Source organism: Drosophila hydei, unplaced genomic scaffold (assembly GCF_003285905.1).
Source record: "Drosophila hydei strain 15085-1641.00,03,60 unplaced genomic scaffold, DhydRS2 tig00008119-arrow-pilon, whole genome shotgun sequence".
NCBI classification, from domain to species: Eukaryota; Metazoa; Arthropoda; class Insecta; order Diptera; family Drosophilidae; genus Drosophila; species Drosophila hydei.
In genome coordinates, this window is record NW_022045830.1 from 1,742,363 (window position 1) to 1,761,997 (window position 19,635).

Consider the following 19,635-nt stretch of genomic DNA (forward strand, 5'->3'; position numbering starts at 1 on the left):
AAATAGAAAGAAAAATAAGAGATATTGAGAGTGAGAGAGATAAGAGGAAAGAGAGGGACAGACAGAGACAGAGAAAGAGAGAGAGAGAGAGAGAGAGAAGAGAAAAGAAACGAAATAATGGCAGTGAGAGTGAAAGAGAAAAAAGAGAGAGAGACATACAGAAGATGTAGATATAGATATAAATATATATAGGAAGATGTAGAGGAAGATATCGAGCAAGGCTGAGAGTATGAGAAATAAATATAGCAAAAGAGAAGAGACAGGAAACAGACAGAGAAAGAGGGACGAGAAGAGTGGCACTGATGCGAAGAGTCAGAGGGAAGAGCTAGAGCGAGAAAGCAAAAAGAAACAGAGAACTTTTCTCTAGACAGACAAAGAGGGAGGGAGCGGAGAAAAAGAGAAATAGAGCGAAAAAGATAGATAGCTTGACATGTATAAAGAAAGGAGAACGAGAGACAGAGATAAATTGATGTAATGAGATATATGAAGAGACATGTAGGCAATAGAGTAAGCTAGAGAGAGAGCATTAGTGAAAAATGTGTGTAAAAATATAGATGAGATGCTTTTGATAAACCCCAGAAGAGAGTAAGAGTAACAGAGCAAGTCTTGATACCACGAGTATTGTATATGCAAAGCAGACATACGAAGCGTCTTGTTGAGTAATGCGAAGACAAATAAAGCAATTGTCGTGGGATATTTAAATATCAATTAAATGTTCACTTGCCGTTAATAACACTGATCGTCACAATGTGCGTTGCTTGATGAGAGTGATCCGACTCTGAACTTTTCTTCGAGTCTGACAACAATTTCGTTGTATATCTGAAGTCGAGTTTAAGCTATTACTTGACTAAATAAGCTTTACATGTTTCAATTTCGATCAGATACTGAGTTCATTTTTTATAAAGTTTCAAAAAAAGTATAAAATTTTGTTGCATGAGTAAAAAACTTGTTTCAAATACAGAAACAACAGAATAATTTTAAATATAACCATTTCACTTTAGACCAGTACCAAATTCCTTGTTGTGCAGTGTAATATGTTTTGTTTTTTTTTTTTTTTGATATAATGTCTATAAATAGATAAATTTGTCTAGCCATAAAATTACGATTGAGTCTGTTGTTATTGTGAAATACGTAAATGTTAATCGGCACGATTTAGAGCTTAACGTAGACATAGAACATATATAAATATAGATATATATAGATTAAACGTAACGATTAGATAATACTTAGTTTAACTGTGACTGTAGACTACTATGTTGTAGATCAAAATTAGTGAATGAAAAAATACTTTGTTTATATATTAAATATACTCGAAACGTGTCACACAAACCTTATCAAATTAGGTTTCTGTGCTCCTTACCTATTCTCTCTCTCTCTCTCTCTTTCTTTCTTTTTAATGAACTTTATTATTATCAATTGGTAATTAGTCAATATGATTATGATGAAAGCTATTGAAAACCTATTAAAGCTCATCGTTGCTGTTGCCTTATCATGGCCTTATACGTGTGATGGACAAACACTTTGCAATTATTTATAATAATTAGTTTGCTCAATATTTGTGTTAACATTTTATGATTATTGCAAAACTTTTCCGAGAAAGAGAAATCGCCAACTGGCGCTTGCCTCTCCAACGGGGGGAAATGCAACGAAAACACAAGAAAAACAAAACATCAAATGCCACGCGTTTGGGCGAGTGGCTTATAGAAATTTCGATGTCGCCGTTGATGCCACTAACTAACTAAGTCAACTGGTTGCATGTGTGGTTGCTGTTGTTGTTGCCGCTCTGACGCGCCGGTGAAATGTGCGCAGGCGCAGTTGATATAAAATTCGCAGAGCTTGAGCAAAACACGCGAGTTGACAATTTTATGCGTTTAGTAAATCAAAATCGCTAATTACTTGATTTGGTAAGCGATTTCGAAATGCGAAAACAAGCACTAACACATAACAGTCACATTCGCTGGGAAAAGCGAACGACTAGCCTATACCCTGTACACTAAGCTGAGCTGTTGTACTAAGCAAGGTATTTGACTAACAAATATATGTTGTGTGTATCCTTAGAATATGAGCTGGAAACAGTTTTTAAAAATGAAATATGTATTTTTGATTTTTATTTTATTTTTTTTCAATTTTTTAACTGTATTTTAAATAGATTTTAATTTAAAACCAAAATGAATTGACTAATAAGAAGGTTAATGACACAAATATTAGATCAGATTCCATTGAGAATCATAGAGAAGTTGTGCTTTGCTGATGCTGTGACCACCAGTTTAAAGTCGAGTTAAGCCCATAGCAATGATGGCTCATTGGCTCAAAGCGTGGCGTCTTTAACGTGGAACAGAACAGAATAGAACATATTTCAGCTTCTAATAGAAATTATCAATAATTTGAGAACATGAGCGAGAGAAATTACACTCAGGTATAAAGAAATGCAAAAGCTTTTAAGCACGAATTGATGTGATCATTATTCATAGTGCGAAGTCGCTGCTATGTGAAAGCTCATCTTAGTCCAATAAGATAAGATAAACAGAGTTGTTGTTGCGTCAGGAGCATGGTATAGACGGCCACCTCTGTAGTGGACTGCGGGAGAGCCTTGAGGATCGTCAAGATGATCGATTCACACTTGCAGTCTATGCTCATAAGAATTTTAAATAAAAGGCGTGGTTCTTGACAGTGGCATGCAGTACATGCATCAGAAGATGTAGCTCACACACTTGAGTGCAGCACAGATTGCTGTCACCTAAACTCAGAGAGCGTAGTTCTTAGTAATATATAGAGAACTATAGTAATCAAGCAGCTCATAGTTCAACTTTATTTGGCTGTAATATCGAAGAAGTGCAGATTAAAACTTATTACATTAAACAACATTATCCAATATATATTAAAATTTGAGCTGGGCCAAGTCCTATATACCCCACTCGACACGCATTCAGTGAGCATGCGGGACACACACCAAACAAATAGAAATAATAAAAAATAAAAAAGAGACAATTAAATAAATATCGAATGCACATAGTTGCTCTGCTTTAGCGTTGTTAAACAGTTTCACATAAATATTTGCACTGTCTGCAGCCTAGTGAAATGCGTTGGCGAAAAGTGAAATGCGTTTTAGAAAGGAAAAGGAGCATGCTGGGAAAACTCTCAACTTCAGCTGCTGAGCCGCTGAGTGGAGCTGTTCGCGCAATTAACGCGCAACCTTGACTCGGTAATAGCTTCATTATGTAGGGTATGCATGTGCATGTGTGTGTGCATGCGTGTGTGTGGCATACCCCATTGAACCGCTGCTCCACTGACTCTGCCCCCTTTGGTCTGTTTGCCAAGATGTGCGTCTGTTTGTTATTTTCATTTATTTTGTACCATTTTTATGGCTATATCAGTGACGAAACTTAACGCCCTGTTAATCCGACTAAATGTAAATGGCGCTGCGGCAACCCTGGCGCAAATAAATACCTATCGGAGGGCACCCCACTCAGCTGCCCGCTCACCTAGCTTCACCTGCTTCAAATCTATTTCAGTTCGTTTAATTGTTTTTGTTTCTTTCTGTTTTTTTTTCTTGGTAGTTCGCTGGGTCTTTCAATTGCGCACGATTAACGCGTAAATAAGACGTGAAAATTTTGCAATTTTCCCGGCAAGGCTGATGTGGTTTTCCAGAGCTTTTCGTGCCTGTGGCCATGTGCGACTGGCATTGAGCGTTAATCAGTTGAGCTAAATCTCGCTGCCGATGGGAGTTAACCAACAACTTCTGTTCGGTCTACTCTCTAGCCAGCAGCCTCCATTCGCACATGTCTCGTTTGGCTAAAATGAAGTTGGCTGCCCAAATGGCAATTAAGACTAATTGGCCGTCCGCTGATCGAGTCTGAAAGTGCAGCCCACCACAGTCGCTGTTTTGCATAAGCTTCAACTTAATGAAAGGTTTCTCAAAGTTGCATCATAACTAGAAAATCGACTACTTGAATAGATGCTTGGATCACGTGTGCCGTTTAATAAGATTTTTGACTTCAAGTCTTAAGTCAGCTTAAGAAATTAATAAAGTGTTTTGCATTTGCGACTATGGCTAAGACCGCGAACATCAACCTAAATACCAAATGCCTTAGCACACATAACTTTGGCCACTGCTTCAACTCTGTCCATCATCGTATCGCATCGCATCGCATCGCATTGCATTTAAGATTAAAGTTAGCGAGAGTCGATGGAGTCAAGCAGCTGCGCAAATCTTCAAGTGTAAAGCGAAAATCAAGGCATGAAAAATTTTAAATTATGCTAGAGAAATACCCTGGGATTCTAGATATTTGTTAATCAGAAAACAAAATTAAAATGAAATAAAAAAATATATTATATATATATATTTAATTTAATAATATTTTTTTTAATACATTTTTTTTAATTTTCGTTCGTTTAAATTTAATTTAATTAATTTCCCTGCTTTTTTTATTATTTTATTAGCTGTGTAATTACCCTAGAAAATACCTCAAAAGCTTTGCTAAATAAATTAAAGTCTCTTCGTTAAGTTTGCATATTATCAATATGCCCCGTTAATTCCTTTTCTATGCTGCATTAAAGCAAACAAACAACGGTCATTAGCAGTTGCTTGTATTTAAGGCGCGCTCAATTCAAATTGGCCACAGCTGCTGCTAAGAGCAACAATAACAACAACAGCAATAGCAAACACACAGCTGTGCGCCTGCGCTCACACTCACTCTACACTGCGCCGGCACTCACTCTGCGCTGTGCACTCTCTCTCTCTCTCCCTCTCTCTCTCACTTCGACTTGAGCGCTGTTTAGCTGTTGGCACTATTTCGGTCATGACATTCGTTCAGTCTGCATTTGACTTGTGCTACGTTCGGTTGGTTAAGCTGCGCTCTGCTGACATTCTCTCTGCGACTGCGACGGCGCCTGCGCAAAACGTCAAGTGAAAGATTCGTCTACGCTGACAGTCGTTGTTGTTGCTTTCATTGTGAGTGCGGGTGCATCTTAACGGTAAATCGTGTAGCGAACGCTTGCGCGGCCGTGACAAGAATTTTGCTGTGGCATTTGCCACAAATGCTCGAAGAGTTAATGAAGTGCAAAAATGTTTGTTGTCCCCGACATTGTTGTTGTAGTTGTTGGTGTCTCCAAATTGGTGTAGTTGCCGTTGTAAAGAGGCTGCCGCTGCTGCTGCTGCTGCAGCAGGCGCTGTGAACAATTTGATTTGCGGTTTGCAACGCCTGACCCAGGCCTTGGCCCTAACCCTAATCCTAACTAATCAACTGTCAAGTGAAAATTGTGAAGAAAACTTCAAGTCGAGTGGGACTGTAAAAGATCAGTCTGCCTGCCCTTTTAAAACCAGCGAAAATTCACCGTAAACAACGTAAGTTTTATATGAAATTTTTCAAATTCCAAACTCAAAATTTCACTTAAAGTTTTGTGACTTTTTGTGATTTTTTGTTTGTTTTGGATAACGCTTTTGTTAAATTGTGAAGCTTGGTTTTCAGTTCCCAAAGCCAACTTGATTAGCGCTAAGGGCGCGCCCAATTAGCGGGCCAACCTGGCCAGGTAATAAAAGACAAAAAGGCAGACGCTTCGTCTATTCTAATTGAATGAAATTAACCCACTTTTTGGACGCTGTTGAAAAACTTTTTTATAAAATTGTAGCGCTCTTTGTGCTTCTTTTAAAATAATTTCCGCGGGCCCAAAAAAAATGAGATTATAATATATCTAGAAGCTGCTAGTGGGTAGTGACTGACTAGCGGCTACCCTGCTTTCCGATTTAAACAAGATTAGGTAACTTGGTTATGGAACGGTACTTATCCATTTTCGAGGAGATTTTGAACTCATTTATATACATATAATTATGCATATATATTATTTGCCTTTTGCCTTCCTCCATTATACCCTGTTTTAGGTAACTTTCAATGTTTAGAGCGCATGTTTAATGAACACCTTTTTTTTGTTTGTTAGCCGCAAGCAAACACGCCAGACAGCTGCCAAATTATGATGAGCTGTAACCCAGTCTGGCTAGTAAATAGGTAGAACGTAGCCTCAAGCCATGGTCTAGCTTTGCCGCTTGACCCATCTGGCTGAATGGCTGACAACACCTCTTGGCTAAAAAGAAAGACAGCAGCAACAACAGCATTTACCTTTGTCCCATGCTTCTCAATGTAATCAATCAATAAAGCTTGTAAGCCACGCTTACAACGCAACACTTTTGGGCCAAATTCTAAGGTCGGCTTAAATGGCCGGGCTCAACAGTTAGTTTTTGGCTTTTGTATCCAAATTTGGAGCGTGGCAAGAATTTCCTTTTGCTATGCTAAATTTCTGCGTTCTTTCTTACAACAAATAAATCTGCGTTACCTGCGCATTGTTTGGACGTTTGTTTTGGGGTCAATTTGATGTTGGGCTTGATCTCTGCTTGCCAATTGATTCACAACTTAGCGGTAGTTCCTCTATTGAAGTGCATTGTTTCAGAGAACTTTGTGGAAGCTTGAATATTTATATGTCTTGCTGAGCAGCAAAAGTCGTTACAGCCAAATCAGTTTGTTTAACTTTCCATGAAGACTTCTTTTTGCTACTATCATGATAAGATCATATACAGCTCTCTTGTAATCTATGCTTGACACACACAGATTTTGTACTTAGATCTAGATAGTATGATTTCTAACTACTAACTTTGGCTTACTCCTAATTTAGACAACCAGTTAAAGTCTCTAAAGTTATAACTTATTTAGTATATGGATCTTATTGTACCAGTTGAGATAACAATGAAAATCATTTCTTTGCTTATCAAAAAATCACAATTTTATATAAAGTCAAATTCCTCGAGAAGTTCAACTATTAACTCTAGTATAAAGATACACTAAAAAAAATCTTTAAAAATATATTGATTTTAATTATTTTTCTTTTATATTATCATCATGTATATATACAAATAAAAGCCTCGTTTGACTACTATAACATAAAACTATGATTTGAAAAATTATAGAGCAAACTAATTTTTTTTTTAATTTTTATTTTAGAATTTTAAAATATTTTTTGGTATGTTTTAGCTTTTTATATTACGAATTTAGCCAGTACGAATCTAGGCAACGGCTTACGCTTTATTTTCATTTCTTAATAAATTAATAAATTCTTTATTTATTAAACATGCTAGAGAATATTTTTTTTAGGGTTTTAATTTTTATTATAGACTTTAAAGTTATTTTTTTTGGAATATTATTTTTATTTATTTTAAGAATCTTGACAATATTGACATTGATGAGTAAAACTTTGAAGGAAAAAATTATTTTTTTATTTTTACTATATAATATTATATAATTATAATTATAAATATAATTATTTTTACTATATCAATTCTAAATTTTAGTAAAAATATATTTTTAATTTTTAGTTTTATTTAGCTTAATTGAGCCAATCCCTTGTAAAATGTATTACTAATTATTATTTTTATTAATAAAATTTTTCATTTATTTATTATTATGATAGGTTCAAATGTCAAGCACCTTATAGCTTCAATTCAGTACAATTATTAAGCAAATACTTTTTTAGGAATTATTTTTTTATTATATTTTATATTATTAATTTTCGAAAATATTTTGAGACACGCACAGCACTCGCAGTTGAACTAGGCAAGTGTATTAAATGTAATTTAACTGTACTTCTACTTTTTTGGCATTGTTGCCTGGTAATTGCAGCAGGTGCTCTGCTCAGCCAATTGCCAGATATTCTGTATGGGAGTAGAAAAAGTTAGTTAATAGCCGGCGCACGGGAGCGCCAATTGCTGCTCGCAGCTCGTTATGGACAGCAGAAAAAATAGAAAGAAAAAATGGATATATAAAGGTGGCTCGATTGCATGCAAGCGCCTTTGGTCGGGGCAATTAGAAGTTTGTTGGCCTGCGAAAATCACATAGAAAGGCAGCAACAGCAGTGAAAACAATAAAAGCAAACATAACAAATTGTTGTAATAATAGTCGTAAAAAAGTAAAAAGAAAAAAAGTTATGTTTGTTTCTTTTTGCTTGAACAACAAATCATTTCACATTTCCACTTGGGCTCAACTCTGGCTTAGACGCCGTCTGCGGGCCGGGTTCATTAAACCGTCGCCAGCTAAGCCGCCTGGTGTGGCCAGCTCTAGCAGCTAAAATGGACCGCAAAGTTCTACAGCTTTGGCTTCCGTTCTCAGCTGCGGCACTGTCACCAACAGCAGCTGCATGTGCGCTTACATAACACACCCCCCGCCCCCTGCCACGCCTCCTCTGCCTAGCTCAGCCGAGCGTGTCGCGATCTCAGGTGTCATAGGCTTTGGCTTTTTGTGGGTTTTTCTCGCCCATCTCTCAATTTGTCGCCCATTGTGGCATAATTGTATTGCAATCGTCGCGCAGCCCTTTCTCTGGGCCCATCCATCTGTCTTAGCCCTAGAGCTGCGTGCGTGTGTATCTGGAAATCTGTTTGCTTAGCCGCGCTTTGTGCCGGCTCATGTTGGCCTCAGCTTGTTGTTCTGGCCAGGTAGCGAGGAAGTCATCTGCATGAGCTCAGCAACAATCGCACACAGTCTGTGGCTTCATCTATGGGATTTGCGGGCAAACATGTAGCGGAAAATCAGCAGTCACAGAGATAGAGAGAGGGAGTGAGAAGGGGCGAACATCATAGCGAGATAGACAGCTAGAGAGTCTAAGAGGCAGGCGCCCAGTGAAGTTGACAAATCCTGTGCAACGTTTTGGCCACACGTTGCGGCATTGGTTCCCACACTGTGCCCACTGCTGCTGCCTGGCAATTTGTCAGAATAATTTCTATTAAAAATTAAATATAATTAAAGTATTTCTCATACTGGGTGTAATCGTCGTGTGACAGGCATGTGCATGCAATTCACTTAGCTATATAGAAATATATCTGAGTTCGCTTAGGCGCATCTTAGAGATCTAGCATCATGTGCTATGTAGAACTGCATTATGTTTGATCGATAAATATCGACATCTAACTTAACTTAACTAACATCTAACTACATAACTTATCTGTTTTGAAAAATATGATTAGTACATATTGATTGATTGTTATCGATTGTTATCGACTGTAGTCCTACTATCAGAAATTCTGATCTTTATGACTAGCACAATCACTATACCATAATCTTTAATGTCTGTGCTCGATTTGGTCTGGCTTTAAGAAAACATCGATTTTTCATATACTCAGTTCGATTCTTTAGTCTTGCCTTCTCTGCTCTTTAGCTCTCTTCTCATCGCTGACCTTCCGTTCCCATCGCTTCTCTTCTTCTTCTCTTCTCTTTTTATCTAACACTTCTCTTCTCTTCTCTTCTCTTTACTTCTTTACACTATGCTCATCTTGTTTTTTAACGCTTCTCCTCTTCCCATATTTAACTACAGCTCGCCAAGACATGGTATCTTTTAGTCGGTCAACGCGAGACTCTAACATGTTTATTAATACATAAATCTTTGGCAGATTTCAACTTGTCCATAAAATAATTTTCTCACCGAAACACACCTAGTTTAGGCGCTAGTCGGAGCCGAAGTAACGGCAAAGCGCATTTAGAACGAAACCGAACAACAGAGGAAAAAACAACATCAACAACAACTGACAACAACAACAACAGCTGACAACAAGTGCCCCCTCGGGCTGTGAAAATGTGTTGTGTAGGGGATAGGTGGGGAGTTTCAATTAAGGCGTCTACCTGGCCGTTAAGCGGGACCAGGTAATGCACAAGTCTTGAACTCTTTTGGGTGGGTCACTTCCAGCCTTGGCTGGAGGCGCTGCGCTTGGCTGCCTCTCATATGCAGAGGCCACAAACAACAATTGTTGCTAAGCATAAAATGTTTAATTCTTGGGAACACACAGCCACAGCCACAGCCACAGACGTATTACCCCAGCCCAGCTGCCCAAACCTCATCTGCAACTCTCTGTTGGTTCGGCTTCAGCGCGCTTTGGCGCTCGAATTCCATGTAAATATGCGAGTTGCATTCAACAAAACAGGTGAAATATGCTTGGGGGCGGGGAAAGATTTAACAAGAACTTGTTGTACTTAAAATATGAAACTTTCCTAAATACTATGCTAAAGCATGGCTAAAGTCTTCTTTACCTGGCCTAATGGGTGGCAACAAGATGAAGCAAGCTGTTGTTGTTGTTGCTGTTTCTACTTCTCATGATCATGCAAATGTTTTGCTATTGCCTGCATTGAAAGCAGTTTGGAGTCTAGTTTTCTTTTAAATTATGCAGAATGATTTTATAAAATATAAAAAAAATTTTAAAAAAAGAAATGTTACGAACATAAGCGCATGATATATATATTTTATTTATCTGATGTAGTTATTTAGAAAAAGTAGTTAATGATCAAGGAGACAAGGAGATTCAATATTAAGTTCGTATACTCAGCTCTACTTAGGAGTTAGCTTAAAAGTGCTTAAAGTGATAGAAAAAGTCAGCCTGAGCTTATTAAATGCATAAATACATACGAGGTCGGTTCAAGAAGTATGCCGAAATTATATATTTATTTATGAACATTTATTTTGTCAGCTTTATAGTAATCCCCACCAGACACTTGCACCTAAGCAGTTCTAGCAATTATTCAGTACAAAAATCTTGCTCAGCTGCTACTGCAATGCCATCGGCATCTTCTTAATCTTAACGAAGTCCTTCGATCTGCCTTTTCAGTTTTGGGTATAAGAAAAATTGGCAAGGGGCCAGAGGCCAGATAAGAGAAATGCGTTAAGTGCGACATCATTGAATTGTTTGGGCTGTACCGATGCATGTCTGTACAGGCTGACTATAGTTAATGCTTTTAGAGAGAGAGAGAGAGAGAGAGAGAGAGGGAAAAAGGAAAAGAGACAGAGAGAGATAGAGGGATATATATACAGAGAGAGTGACAGACCAAGATAGAGAGATAGATAGATAGATGTCTGTACAGGCTGATTATATTTAATGCTTTTAGAGAGAAAGAGAGAGAGAAAGAGGAAGAGATAAATAGATAGATAGAGGGATATATATACAGAGGCACAGACAAAAATAGAGAGATAGATAGATAGATAAAGAGAGAGAGAGAGAGGGCTTCGAGGAACTCTATAGCTTTATATCTTAGATTTTGGTGAATCTTAAAATATATACGAGTAAATGAAAATTGAAGAAAAAAACTATTAAATTCTATTTTTTATAATTAGCTTCAAATGTAGAAAATTGAGCGAGTAAAATTCACATAAGATAATTTTTTGTAATTGAAGTTTCAATGTGTTCTGCATAATCAGCAAATGCTTCTTTCAGTTTAAGTTTTTTTGTATTTCTGCTCTTGATTAGGCCTGATGAGCAGCAAATTGTGATTTATGATAGATAGACACAGTAGAGTAACATATTTAAGCCTTGGAAATGGCCAATTCGCATAGCTTAAGGCAGAGAGAGACAGAGAAGAGAATGCAGCTGAGTAGAGGGTGTCTCTTAGTCAGGCACTTGCTGTTAGACTTACATAAGAATTCATTGATCCATTGAAGAAAGTGGCAGCTGCAGTTCAATCAGGCTATATCAACTGATAATGATCTCTGGTATAAACAAGCCCAGTTCATACCAATCTCCCTCGTACCGGAGTGCGGCTTAGGTATTTGCACATGAAATATGTCCAATGGGTTAAATGCATTATTTAGCATTATTTATGGCTGGCTACACATTTGAATAGCTGTTGAAAATGTGAAAAGTTTTCAGCTCCTTTGATAGTTGTTAAGGTTTTCTTTCTGTTTTTTTTTTTTTTAGTGGCTCATTGTCTGCGCCTTGTTTTCCTAGTTGTCATTTGAGCAGTGGAAAAACTCCCACAGCTGCAATCAAAGATATGATACGATATGTTGGCTATATACATACATATATGTATGTATTTGCTGAACAATTGCTGCGACTCGTTAGCTTGTGTGTGCGTAAGGCCTTAAGTTATGATAAATTATGTGGCCACGCCCCCGTTGGTGAAAGTGGCAATTGTTGTGCCTAAGCGAATTCTTACCCAGACAGATTTCCTATTTATTAACAATTGTATACACACACACACACACACACACACACACACACATGTGTATATATATTTATTAATGTTTTCTTTCTGTTTACAGCAGCAACAACGCACAGATTCGCGCTTGAGCCAGAGTTCAGTTTGGCAGTTTGCCCACGCCATGTCCATGGAGCCGAAGTTGTTGTAAGACGCAGTTGCTCTCGATTCTCATTCACATTTGTAAAAAATCACGCGCATTCGAGCATATCATATTAATCAGTTAGTTAGTTGCATAGCCAGTAATTAGAGCCGGCCTCGTCGACAGGAAACAGCTGCTGCTGAAGAACCATCAGGACGCCATCTACCAGAACCAGTGCCAGTCTCTGTGCCTGCCCATGGCGGACAGTCGGGAGCGCATTCGAGGACCGTCGCGCGATGGCCGCGAGTTTCTGACCAGCCCGCGTCAGGTGCTGCGCCGTCTGATGCTGCTGTCGGAGGGGCGCCAATATCGCGAGGCGGCGGGCGTGGTGGGTCGCTTGGGTCCCTCGGTGCTGCACTCGGTGATCGCGGAGCTGCCCATTGACTTGCTGCTGGAGCATCTGCCACACAGCGCCTATTTGCTGGAGTCTTTCTACACGAGGTAAGACGCAGCGTCTCGGGCTGTCCATGCAACTGCCCTCTACCTCTCTCCCTCTCTCTCGTTCTCTTCCATAGGCTGACCACGCTGAACAGCACGCCCAAGCCGGACGTGCCCAGCGAGACCGTGGTGTGGCAGCTCGTGCGTCTCTTTGCCAATCCACATGAGTCTGGGCTGCGGCAGCGCTGCTCCAAGCTGATGCAGGCCTTGGCCCAGTATGAGCCCGCCCTGCGGCAGGCGCTGCGCGAACGTCGACGCAGCTTCGACAATGCCGTGCAGGGCTTGGGCGTGCATGGACTGACCACAGATGCCTCCGGGCAGCTGATATCGTTGCACGTGGCGCTGAAGACGGAGCTGCAGCGGCACGTGGACACCTACAAGATGGCCATACACAAGCTGGAGGAGCTGAGCATGGTCACGATCAATCAGGATCCGGCACACTCCTCCCATCAGCGCCTGCTGGCCATCAACTATGGCGACATCCAGCAGCGACTGATCGACAACAAGACCCTGCTGACCATGCTGGACAAGCCGGCGCTGAAGCAGCTCTACACGCTCGTCGAGAATCTGAGCACGCGCGTCGAGAACGACAAGGAAGTGTTGTCCTGTGTGGGTCAGGTGAAGCGCCTGGATGCCCAGGCGCACATCGAGAAGCGCCCTGCCGCCGGCCTGCTGATGAACTTCTCGCGCGGCTGCGAGGTGGTGCTCCACATGATGGGCCCAGAGAGTGTGCCGCCCAGTCCGCTGGCGGCCAACAAAACCACAGCCGCTGGCAGCGCCGGCGGCAGCAGCTGCAGCGATGGCTACCACTCGGACGACTCGGCCAGCGAGGATGGCAGGTAAGTCGCCCAGCTCAGCCCAGCTCAGCTGGCGCACCTGCTTAAGCTTGTTGCTGTTTTCTCTGCTCGAAATGGTTCTTGACATAATTTCTTTGTGCGCGCACCCACGCGCACTCATCTGCCTGCTGCCTGCTGCCTACGCTCTCATCTGAAACTTCTTTCCACAGCGAATTGGTGTCACACTATCGAAATCTCTACATCGAGAATCGAGCAGACGCCCTGGAGGCGTTGGATAGCTTGCCCCAGCTCAAGCACGTGCACAGTCTGAAGGCCAAGATACTCTTCTCCATGATTGTGGTAAGTGAAGAATTTAATCAGAAATTTCATTTCTCAACATTTTTGCTGTCTCTGAACAGCTGAAGCCAGTTAAATGTATTATTTAGCAGAAGTTCAAGCTTAGTATGAGTTGGAAAGTGATATTATTAGAACTTTAAAAGTTTCTTTTTTTAACGAAAAAAGATTTTTTTTAAAATTATTTTTTAGCTCTAAATAAAACAAAATCTAAAGAGTTTAAAGAGTTTTTTGCTTAAATAATAAAGTTTTTCATATATGCAAATTTTTAAAATAATTATAAATATTTATATATTTTATTATAATGCTAAATATATTCTTAATATAATTAAGAGCTTCAAGAACTGAATAACTAATCAATTTGTATATGGCAAAGAAAAGTGGTTAAAGAGGAATCTGTTGGCTAATGCTTTGCTAGACTCTTAGCAAAAAACGTTTTATTTATAATAAAATTATACAATTTATTTTATATATCTTTTTCTATAAAAAAGATATTTATATTTATAATAAAATATTTATTATTATTTATAATAAAATTATACATTTTTTTTTTAAATTTTTCTATAAAAAAGATATATAAAAATGTTTTATTTATAATAAAATTATACAATTTATTTTATATATCTTTTTCTTTAAAAAAAAATATATAAAATAAATTGTATAAATTTATTATTTCTATAAAAAAGATATATAAAATAAATTGTATAATTTTATTGTAAATAAAACGTTCTTGGCTTAGATCAATATATCAGAGAAATGATTTATGTGAAATGTAAATAAGCAACGACTGAGAACTAAGCAGATTTGGAGCCGTAAGAAATTGAAAATAGAAATCGTTAATCAAATTTGAATGGTCGAAGAAATACTTCATTAAGTGCGAGTAAATTAAGAAATATTTAATATTTGAAATATTTACAGTTTTTAAAAGCTAAAATGCAGTTTTTTTATCAGTTAATTTTAATTAAATTAAATTGTAAAATAGTTTGAAGAGTTTTAGGAGCTGAAAAGTTAGTTCAAGATTGAGTTAGAGATATAAAAAAGTGGCTGCAAATTGTTATTGCAAAATATCAATTTGCAACGCAACGCTGCAAGCTTGGCGTGGCAGCTGCTCGAGTTTGGTGGCACTGATTAAGTGTTATAGAAGAAAGTAAAGCGCCGCGGGGCTGAGAAATTACGTTGCCGATTGAGCTTGCTTTTGGCGGCTGTCGATAAATAACTTTCGATCTTCGGCGCTGAATAGAGACAAGTGGTTAGATGGATGAATGACACCGGCAATTGGCCGGATCAGCTGGTCTGGGCCGGTCTTTGGCCGTGGGCAGCTATTGAACCATCGGTAATGATTGGCATATTTTGAAACCTTCTTTTTCTTCTTGTCTTTCTTTCGTTTTCTCATATTTTGTGCAGCTTTCTTTTCGCCTGTGCCACGGCATGCGGGAGCGCAAGGTGCTAGAGGTGCGCCGCGTGCTCAACTGCCCGCTGGATAGCAGCAGCGAGACGACCCTGGCCCTGGACCGCTCGGTGCGCCATCATCTGCACGAGACAACCGACAGCTTTCCGCTGGGCGAGATCGAACGCTCCGTTTTCAACCAGGTGCTGTCCACGCTGCACGAGTATCCCTGCCTGGAATCCTGTCCGCCGCTGACGCACTTCGTCAGCGCCTGTGTGCGACTGGCCTGGCGCATGATCAACCAGAAGGCGCCCTACTATCTGGACACTGATTTCAATCTGGGTAAGCTATATATATCTCAGCAGATTTATTGATGATATTTATTAATGCTCGCCTGGCTCTTTAGGCTTTCTGCGCCCCGAGAAGCACGAGCGTCATCCGCAGTCGGATCGTCGCTCGGACCTGATCAAGGCCTTCCTCTGGCCCGCTCTGATGCAGAACAACCAGTGCGCCTTCAAAGCAGTCGTGGCCACCTAGTTGCCCACTTAGCTGCTTAACTAGCTTAAGTTACGCAATTTGTACATAATTTATCTTACTCATAATTCCAATAAACATAACCTAAACTCTAAGCATTAGATGTAGATCTTTAGGCTAGGCGTAGCTGATGGGCTTCAGGCGCACGCTGTGACTGCGCTCCTTGTTGGTGCAGAGGAGCGCGTGCTCCGCATAGAACTCGATGATCTCGCAGGGCGAGCTGAAGTGCCGCTCATGCTGCTTCCACTGGCCAATGGCGAAACGCTGGCGTCCATCAATCTGGCGCACGAACAGATGGTAATACTGACCGGCCGCCCAGATGCTAACTATGTACTTGATGCACACGTCCGTCGCCTTGAAGGGACGCACCAAACAGGCGCCATCCTCACGCTCGCAGAGCATGCGCTCAGCCATGCTGCGATCCACGGTAAAGTAATACAGCTCCGTCTCGATCTGACGCTGCTCGATCTCCACATAGTTGGCATCAGCATCATCTGTGTTTGTATAGATGTGTGAGTGGCAGCAGCAAACAGCTTTGCGTTTAAATTTATAATATTCTAAATCTGTTTAAGCAGTTGAGTCTATGCAATGGCAATTGCAAAAGAATTTTTTAATGAGAATTCTTTTTCTTTTATGGTATGGTGAACAGTAGCAGCATTTGCCGGCTTTAAATAGATCTTTCCCCAATATTATATACCTATTCGGCGACATCAGTCCAAAGTTGCTTAGCTTTCTTAACTGCATTAACTTTACCCTTTTAGCTACAGCCAAGCAAAGCTTAAGCTTGCATAACTCCAAAGAAAAGCCGAAAATTGTTTGTTTTTTATCTCTAGTCTAAATTCAACCATTTCTACTCTTACTATTGCTTCTTCAACTCTAGAAGCAACAAATATTTAATCTTCAGCTTGTCCATAAATTTAGCTAAACCAAGAACTCTTCCACTTTTCTTAGCTACCAAAGTTCGAGTCAACTGTTATAATCATTCTACAGAAAATAGTTAATATGGAACAAAGAAAGTTCTAACTATAATCACATATGTAGGTTTAATCTGCAAGTGTCTTAACAGCTCGACATGCCGAAGATAACAAACTTTATTATCAAAATATTGCGCTCAGAACTCACCCACTATGACATAATCGTGTGGTGCTCGCCGTGGATCGTCATCGACGATCGATTCTGAAACTTGTTTGTCCGCAGCGCTGTCGACGTCAGCGTCGCCGTCGTCGTCGCCGGGCTGGCGCCTGTAGCCGCCACAGCAGACACAGCAGCTCCGTGGATAGCCAGCGGCGCAGCTGCGATCCGTGAGGCTGTTGTAGAAGCGCGCGAACAGATTCTGCAGAACCGTCCAATAGACACGTGCGCACCAGCACATGGCGAACTCAACGGCTGAATGGAAAGGCGCCAATCTCTGCTTAGCTCAATTTGATTTCTGGTTCTACGCCGCTGCCGTTGCCGCTGCGCCACATCTTCGCGAAGTCTGAGCAAAGACTGAACCACAGTGCCTGCGCCCAGAGCGGCAGTGTCTGGACTACTGCCAGAGTGCCTATTAATTAATATGTGCTTAATGCGCAGCTCAGCAGACGGAACTATGTGTGTGTGTGAGAGTGTGTGTGTGTGATGTATGTATATATAAAATGACTATATAGATATGATATATTAACAACAATATTTATTTACCCTATAAAGTGTTTAATCAAAGAAAGTGTTTTAAGTGTTAAGCAAAATCAATCAAATATTATTTTAAAAATCTTAGATCTGAGCGGACCTATTGAACTCAAACAAATCTTGACAAACTTAATATATATACTAGAAAACAAGTAGAATCTTCAAATTTAATAAATCTGCTAATTTCTTTGAAGGCCTTTATCTAGGGTAACTGCTAGTCCGTCAACACAGTCTATGTCATGCTCGCATTTTCTGTTGAGGGAAGCATTAAAGTTGGGCTCTCGTCGTTGCTATTTTTTATTGCTGGTAACCCGATATGACAGTTGTCACAGTGTTTGCCAGCGCAGCCAAGTGCAGATCGTGTCACTTGGTTCGACTCGGTCGCAGCGCATTCCCACAACCAAACACAATTTGTAAACAATCTCGCCATGTGTGCTTAAAGGCAGCTCCCGAAACAACACATGCGCCATGCTCCCCAGCCCCAACCTAAGCCGCACCCCAACTATTGCCCACAACGAGTTACTCATGGCAATTTTCTGTTTGGTTCTGCTACTCAATGGCATTCATTGAACGTGCAGCTCTCCTAGTAGTGCCAGATCCCAAGTGATATTGTTTCCGTTTACATGTTCAGGTTTCTGCAGAGTGCAGACATGCTGGAGCCAAGTGGCTGGCATGTGGCGCACAATTAAAAACTCAGTGAATATGTCAACAAAATTGTTTAATTTATATATTTAAAGGATACAATTAAATAAGAACCACAAATAAGCTTATCTTTTTAATACATGTTACTGAATATGTGAAAAAGAAACTTACTTAAAAAATGATTATTTATTACTTATCAATATTAATATTTTTATAATTTTAACACTACACAAACAATTTAGCTTGCAACTCTTATACTGCTTATAATATATTTTTAGCAGAGCCACGAACCTGCTGCTACAAGGTTGTCGTTTAACGACGAGTGCACAAGCTTAACGAATGCAAAGCACAATCAAGGGCAAGAACCTTAAGCACGTTTAGCAGAGCTTATGCTTATACAAGTATAAGAGTAACACAAATACAGCATGGACACACACCTTTAGTGCAGCCCTGTACGGCTGTGTAAATAGCTAATAAAATTTAAAATAGTTGACGTTCAAAATTAAAAATTCTTAAAAAATATTTGAAATTTATAAAAAGTTTAATTTGGGGATTACATATATAAGTAAAGCAAGTTTCCTCTTTAGCAAACATAAAGTTTAGGCTAAGGTATTATCAACAAAACAACAACAACCTGCGTGAAGGCACATCACGTGCGTCAAATGTCAATTAAATGATTTATCAATGTAGTATTAATAACAATGCGATATAATATGATCGCGAACAGTAGCAGTTGCGACGCTGTCAATTAATATGCGACCAACAATTTTGATTGAACCGCTAACAAGCTGGGGCCATCGACTGCCGCGGTCAACGCCGGCGTCGACAGCGATCATAAAGCAACAAAATCGCACAAATTGATTTTGGCCATTTGCAGAGTCGTTTGATTGAGCTACGTACCGGGCTAGGCGTTGCGTGGCGGCCAGCCCCAGGGTCTGCCCGGCATGAGGGCAATGTCAGTCAAGGTGGCGCCGCAGTTCAAATCGATCTGAGGCAACACTTATATTGTGGTGCGGCAGCAGGCGGCTCCCGTTGGATCTGAATGGGTTGCCCATTAATTTCAATCAGTCAACCAAGTGTCGATGCTGATTGAAAACGCCGACAGACTTATTTATGTACGCATCTCGATGTCAAAGAACTGTCACAAAATAAACGCATTTATGGCTCAATTATGCGACAGTTCTCAATGTCCCCAAAATTTACAGTGGCTCGCAAGTCAAAAATAAACACGGCGTATGCTTAATATTAGCACACACAATAAACATTAACATGCACAGATTTGTTATTGTGCTCGTCGCTTCTGCTTGTCTTCTATGCCGTATGCAAACTACAAATGACAGCAGCTCGCAACGAGGCAGCCATAGAAATGAACGTCCAGAACTCACCACGCGCACACACACACATGCACACATACATTTACATTTACTGAGTGCACTATTCAACATGCATCGAAGGTAACGACTGCGACTGGATTCGGGTTCGGGTTCGTGTTCGCTTGCGGGATTGTTATGGGCTCTGCTCGCCTGCTGCCGAATCCAGTCGATTACGCGTCGTGTCGCAGTCGCTGGCAGCGTTATCGCATTTGCTATCCGGCAGTGGCAGCGGCAGCGACAGCGACAGCGACTGCGACGTCGTATCCCAGCAAATTGTTTGCGCATTTTGCCAGCGAGCGTTGGGCAGCGCGGATGAATTTCGCACCAG

General features: G+C 40.2%; 2 protein-coding genes across 2 annotated transcripts; one reads left to right on the plus strand and one right to left on the minus strand.

Moving 5' to 3' along the window:
* The first annotated feature begins 12,105 nt into the window (after window positions 1–12,105).
* Window positions 12,106–15,634, plus strand: LOC111594481. The gene is made up of 6 exons (XM_023307786.2): window positions 12,106–12,143; window positions 12,265–12,579; window positions 12,654–13,415; window positions 13,583–13,712; window positions 15,111–15,435; window positions 15,500–15,634. The coding sequence occupies exons 1-6, from the start codon at window positions 12,121–12,123 to the stop codon at window positions 15,628–15,630; spliced, it is 1,686 nt and encodes a 561-aa protein (XP_023163554.2). The 5' UTR covers window positions 12,106–12,120; the 3' UTR covers window positions 15,631–15,634.
* A 91-nt stretch (window positions 15,635–15,725) lies between these two features.
* On the minus strand, window positions 15,726–17,148 carry LOC111594480. The gene is made up of 2 exons (XM_023307785.2): window positions 16,750–17,148; window positions 15,726–16,121 (listed from the first exon to the last, which is right to left on the minus strand). Exons 1-2 carry the CDS (start codon window positions 16,997–16,999, stop codon window positions 15,745–15,747), a joined length of 627 nt encoding a protein of 208 aa, XP_023163553.1. The 5' UTR covers window positions 17,000–17,148; the 3' UTR covers window positions 15,726–15,744.
* Between the last annotated feature and the right edge of the window lie 2,487 nt (window positions 17,149–19,635).

What these genes read in the sequence shown, in the direction of transcription:
- LOC111594481 (XM_023307786.2), top strand. Translation starts at nt 12,121, where the DNA reads ATGTCCATGGAGCCGAAGTTGTT. An exon ending in TCGGCCAGCGAGGATGGCAG is followed by an intron (nt 13,416 to 13,582) that starts GTAAGTCGCCCA and finishes TTCTTTCCACAG; the next exon opens with CGAATTGGTGTCACACTATC. An exon ending in GGACACTGATTTCAATCTGG is followed by an intron (nt 15,436 to 15,499) that starts GTAAGCTATATA and finishes CTGGCTCTTTAG; the next exon opens with GCTTTCTGCGCCCCGAGAAG.
- LOC111594480 (XM_023307785.2), bottom strand. Translation starts at nt 16,999, where the DNA reads ATGTGCTGGTGCGCACGTGTCTATTGGACGGTTCTGCAGAATCTGTTC. An exon ending in ACACGATTATGTCATAGTGG is followed by an intron (nt 16,122 to 16,749) that starts GTGAGTTCTGAG and finishes ATACAAACACAG; the next exon opens with ATGATGCTGATGCCAACTAT.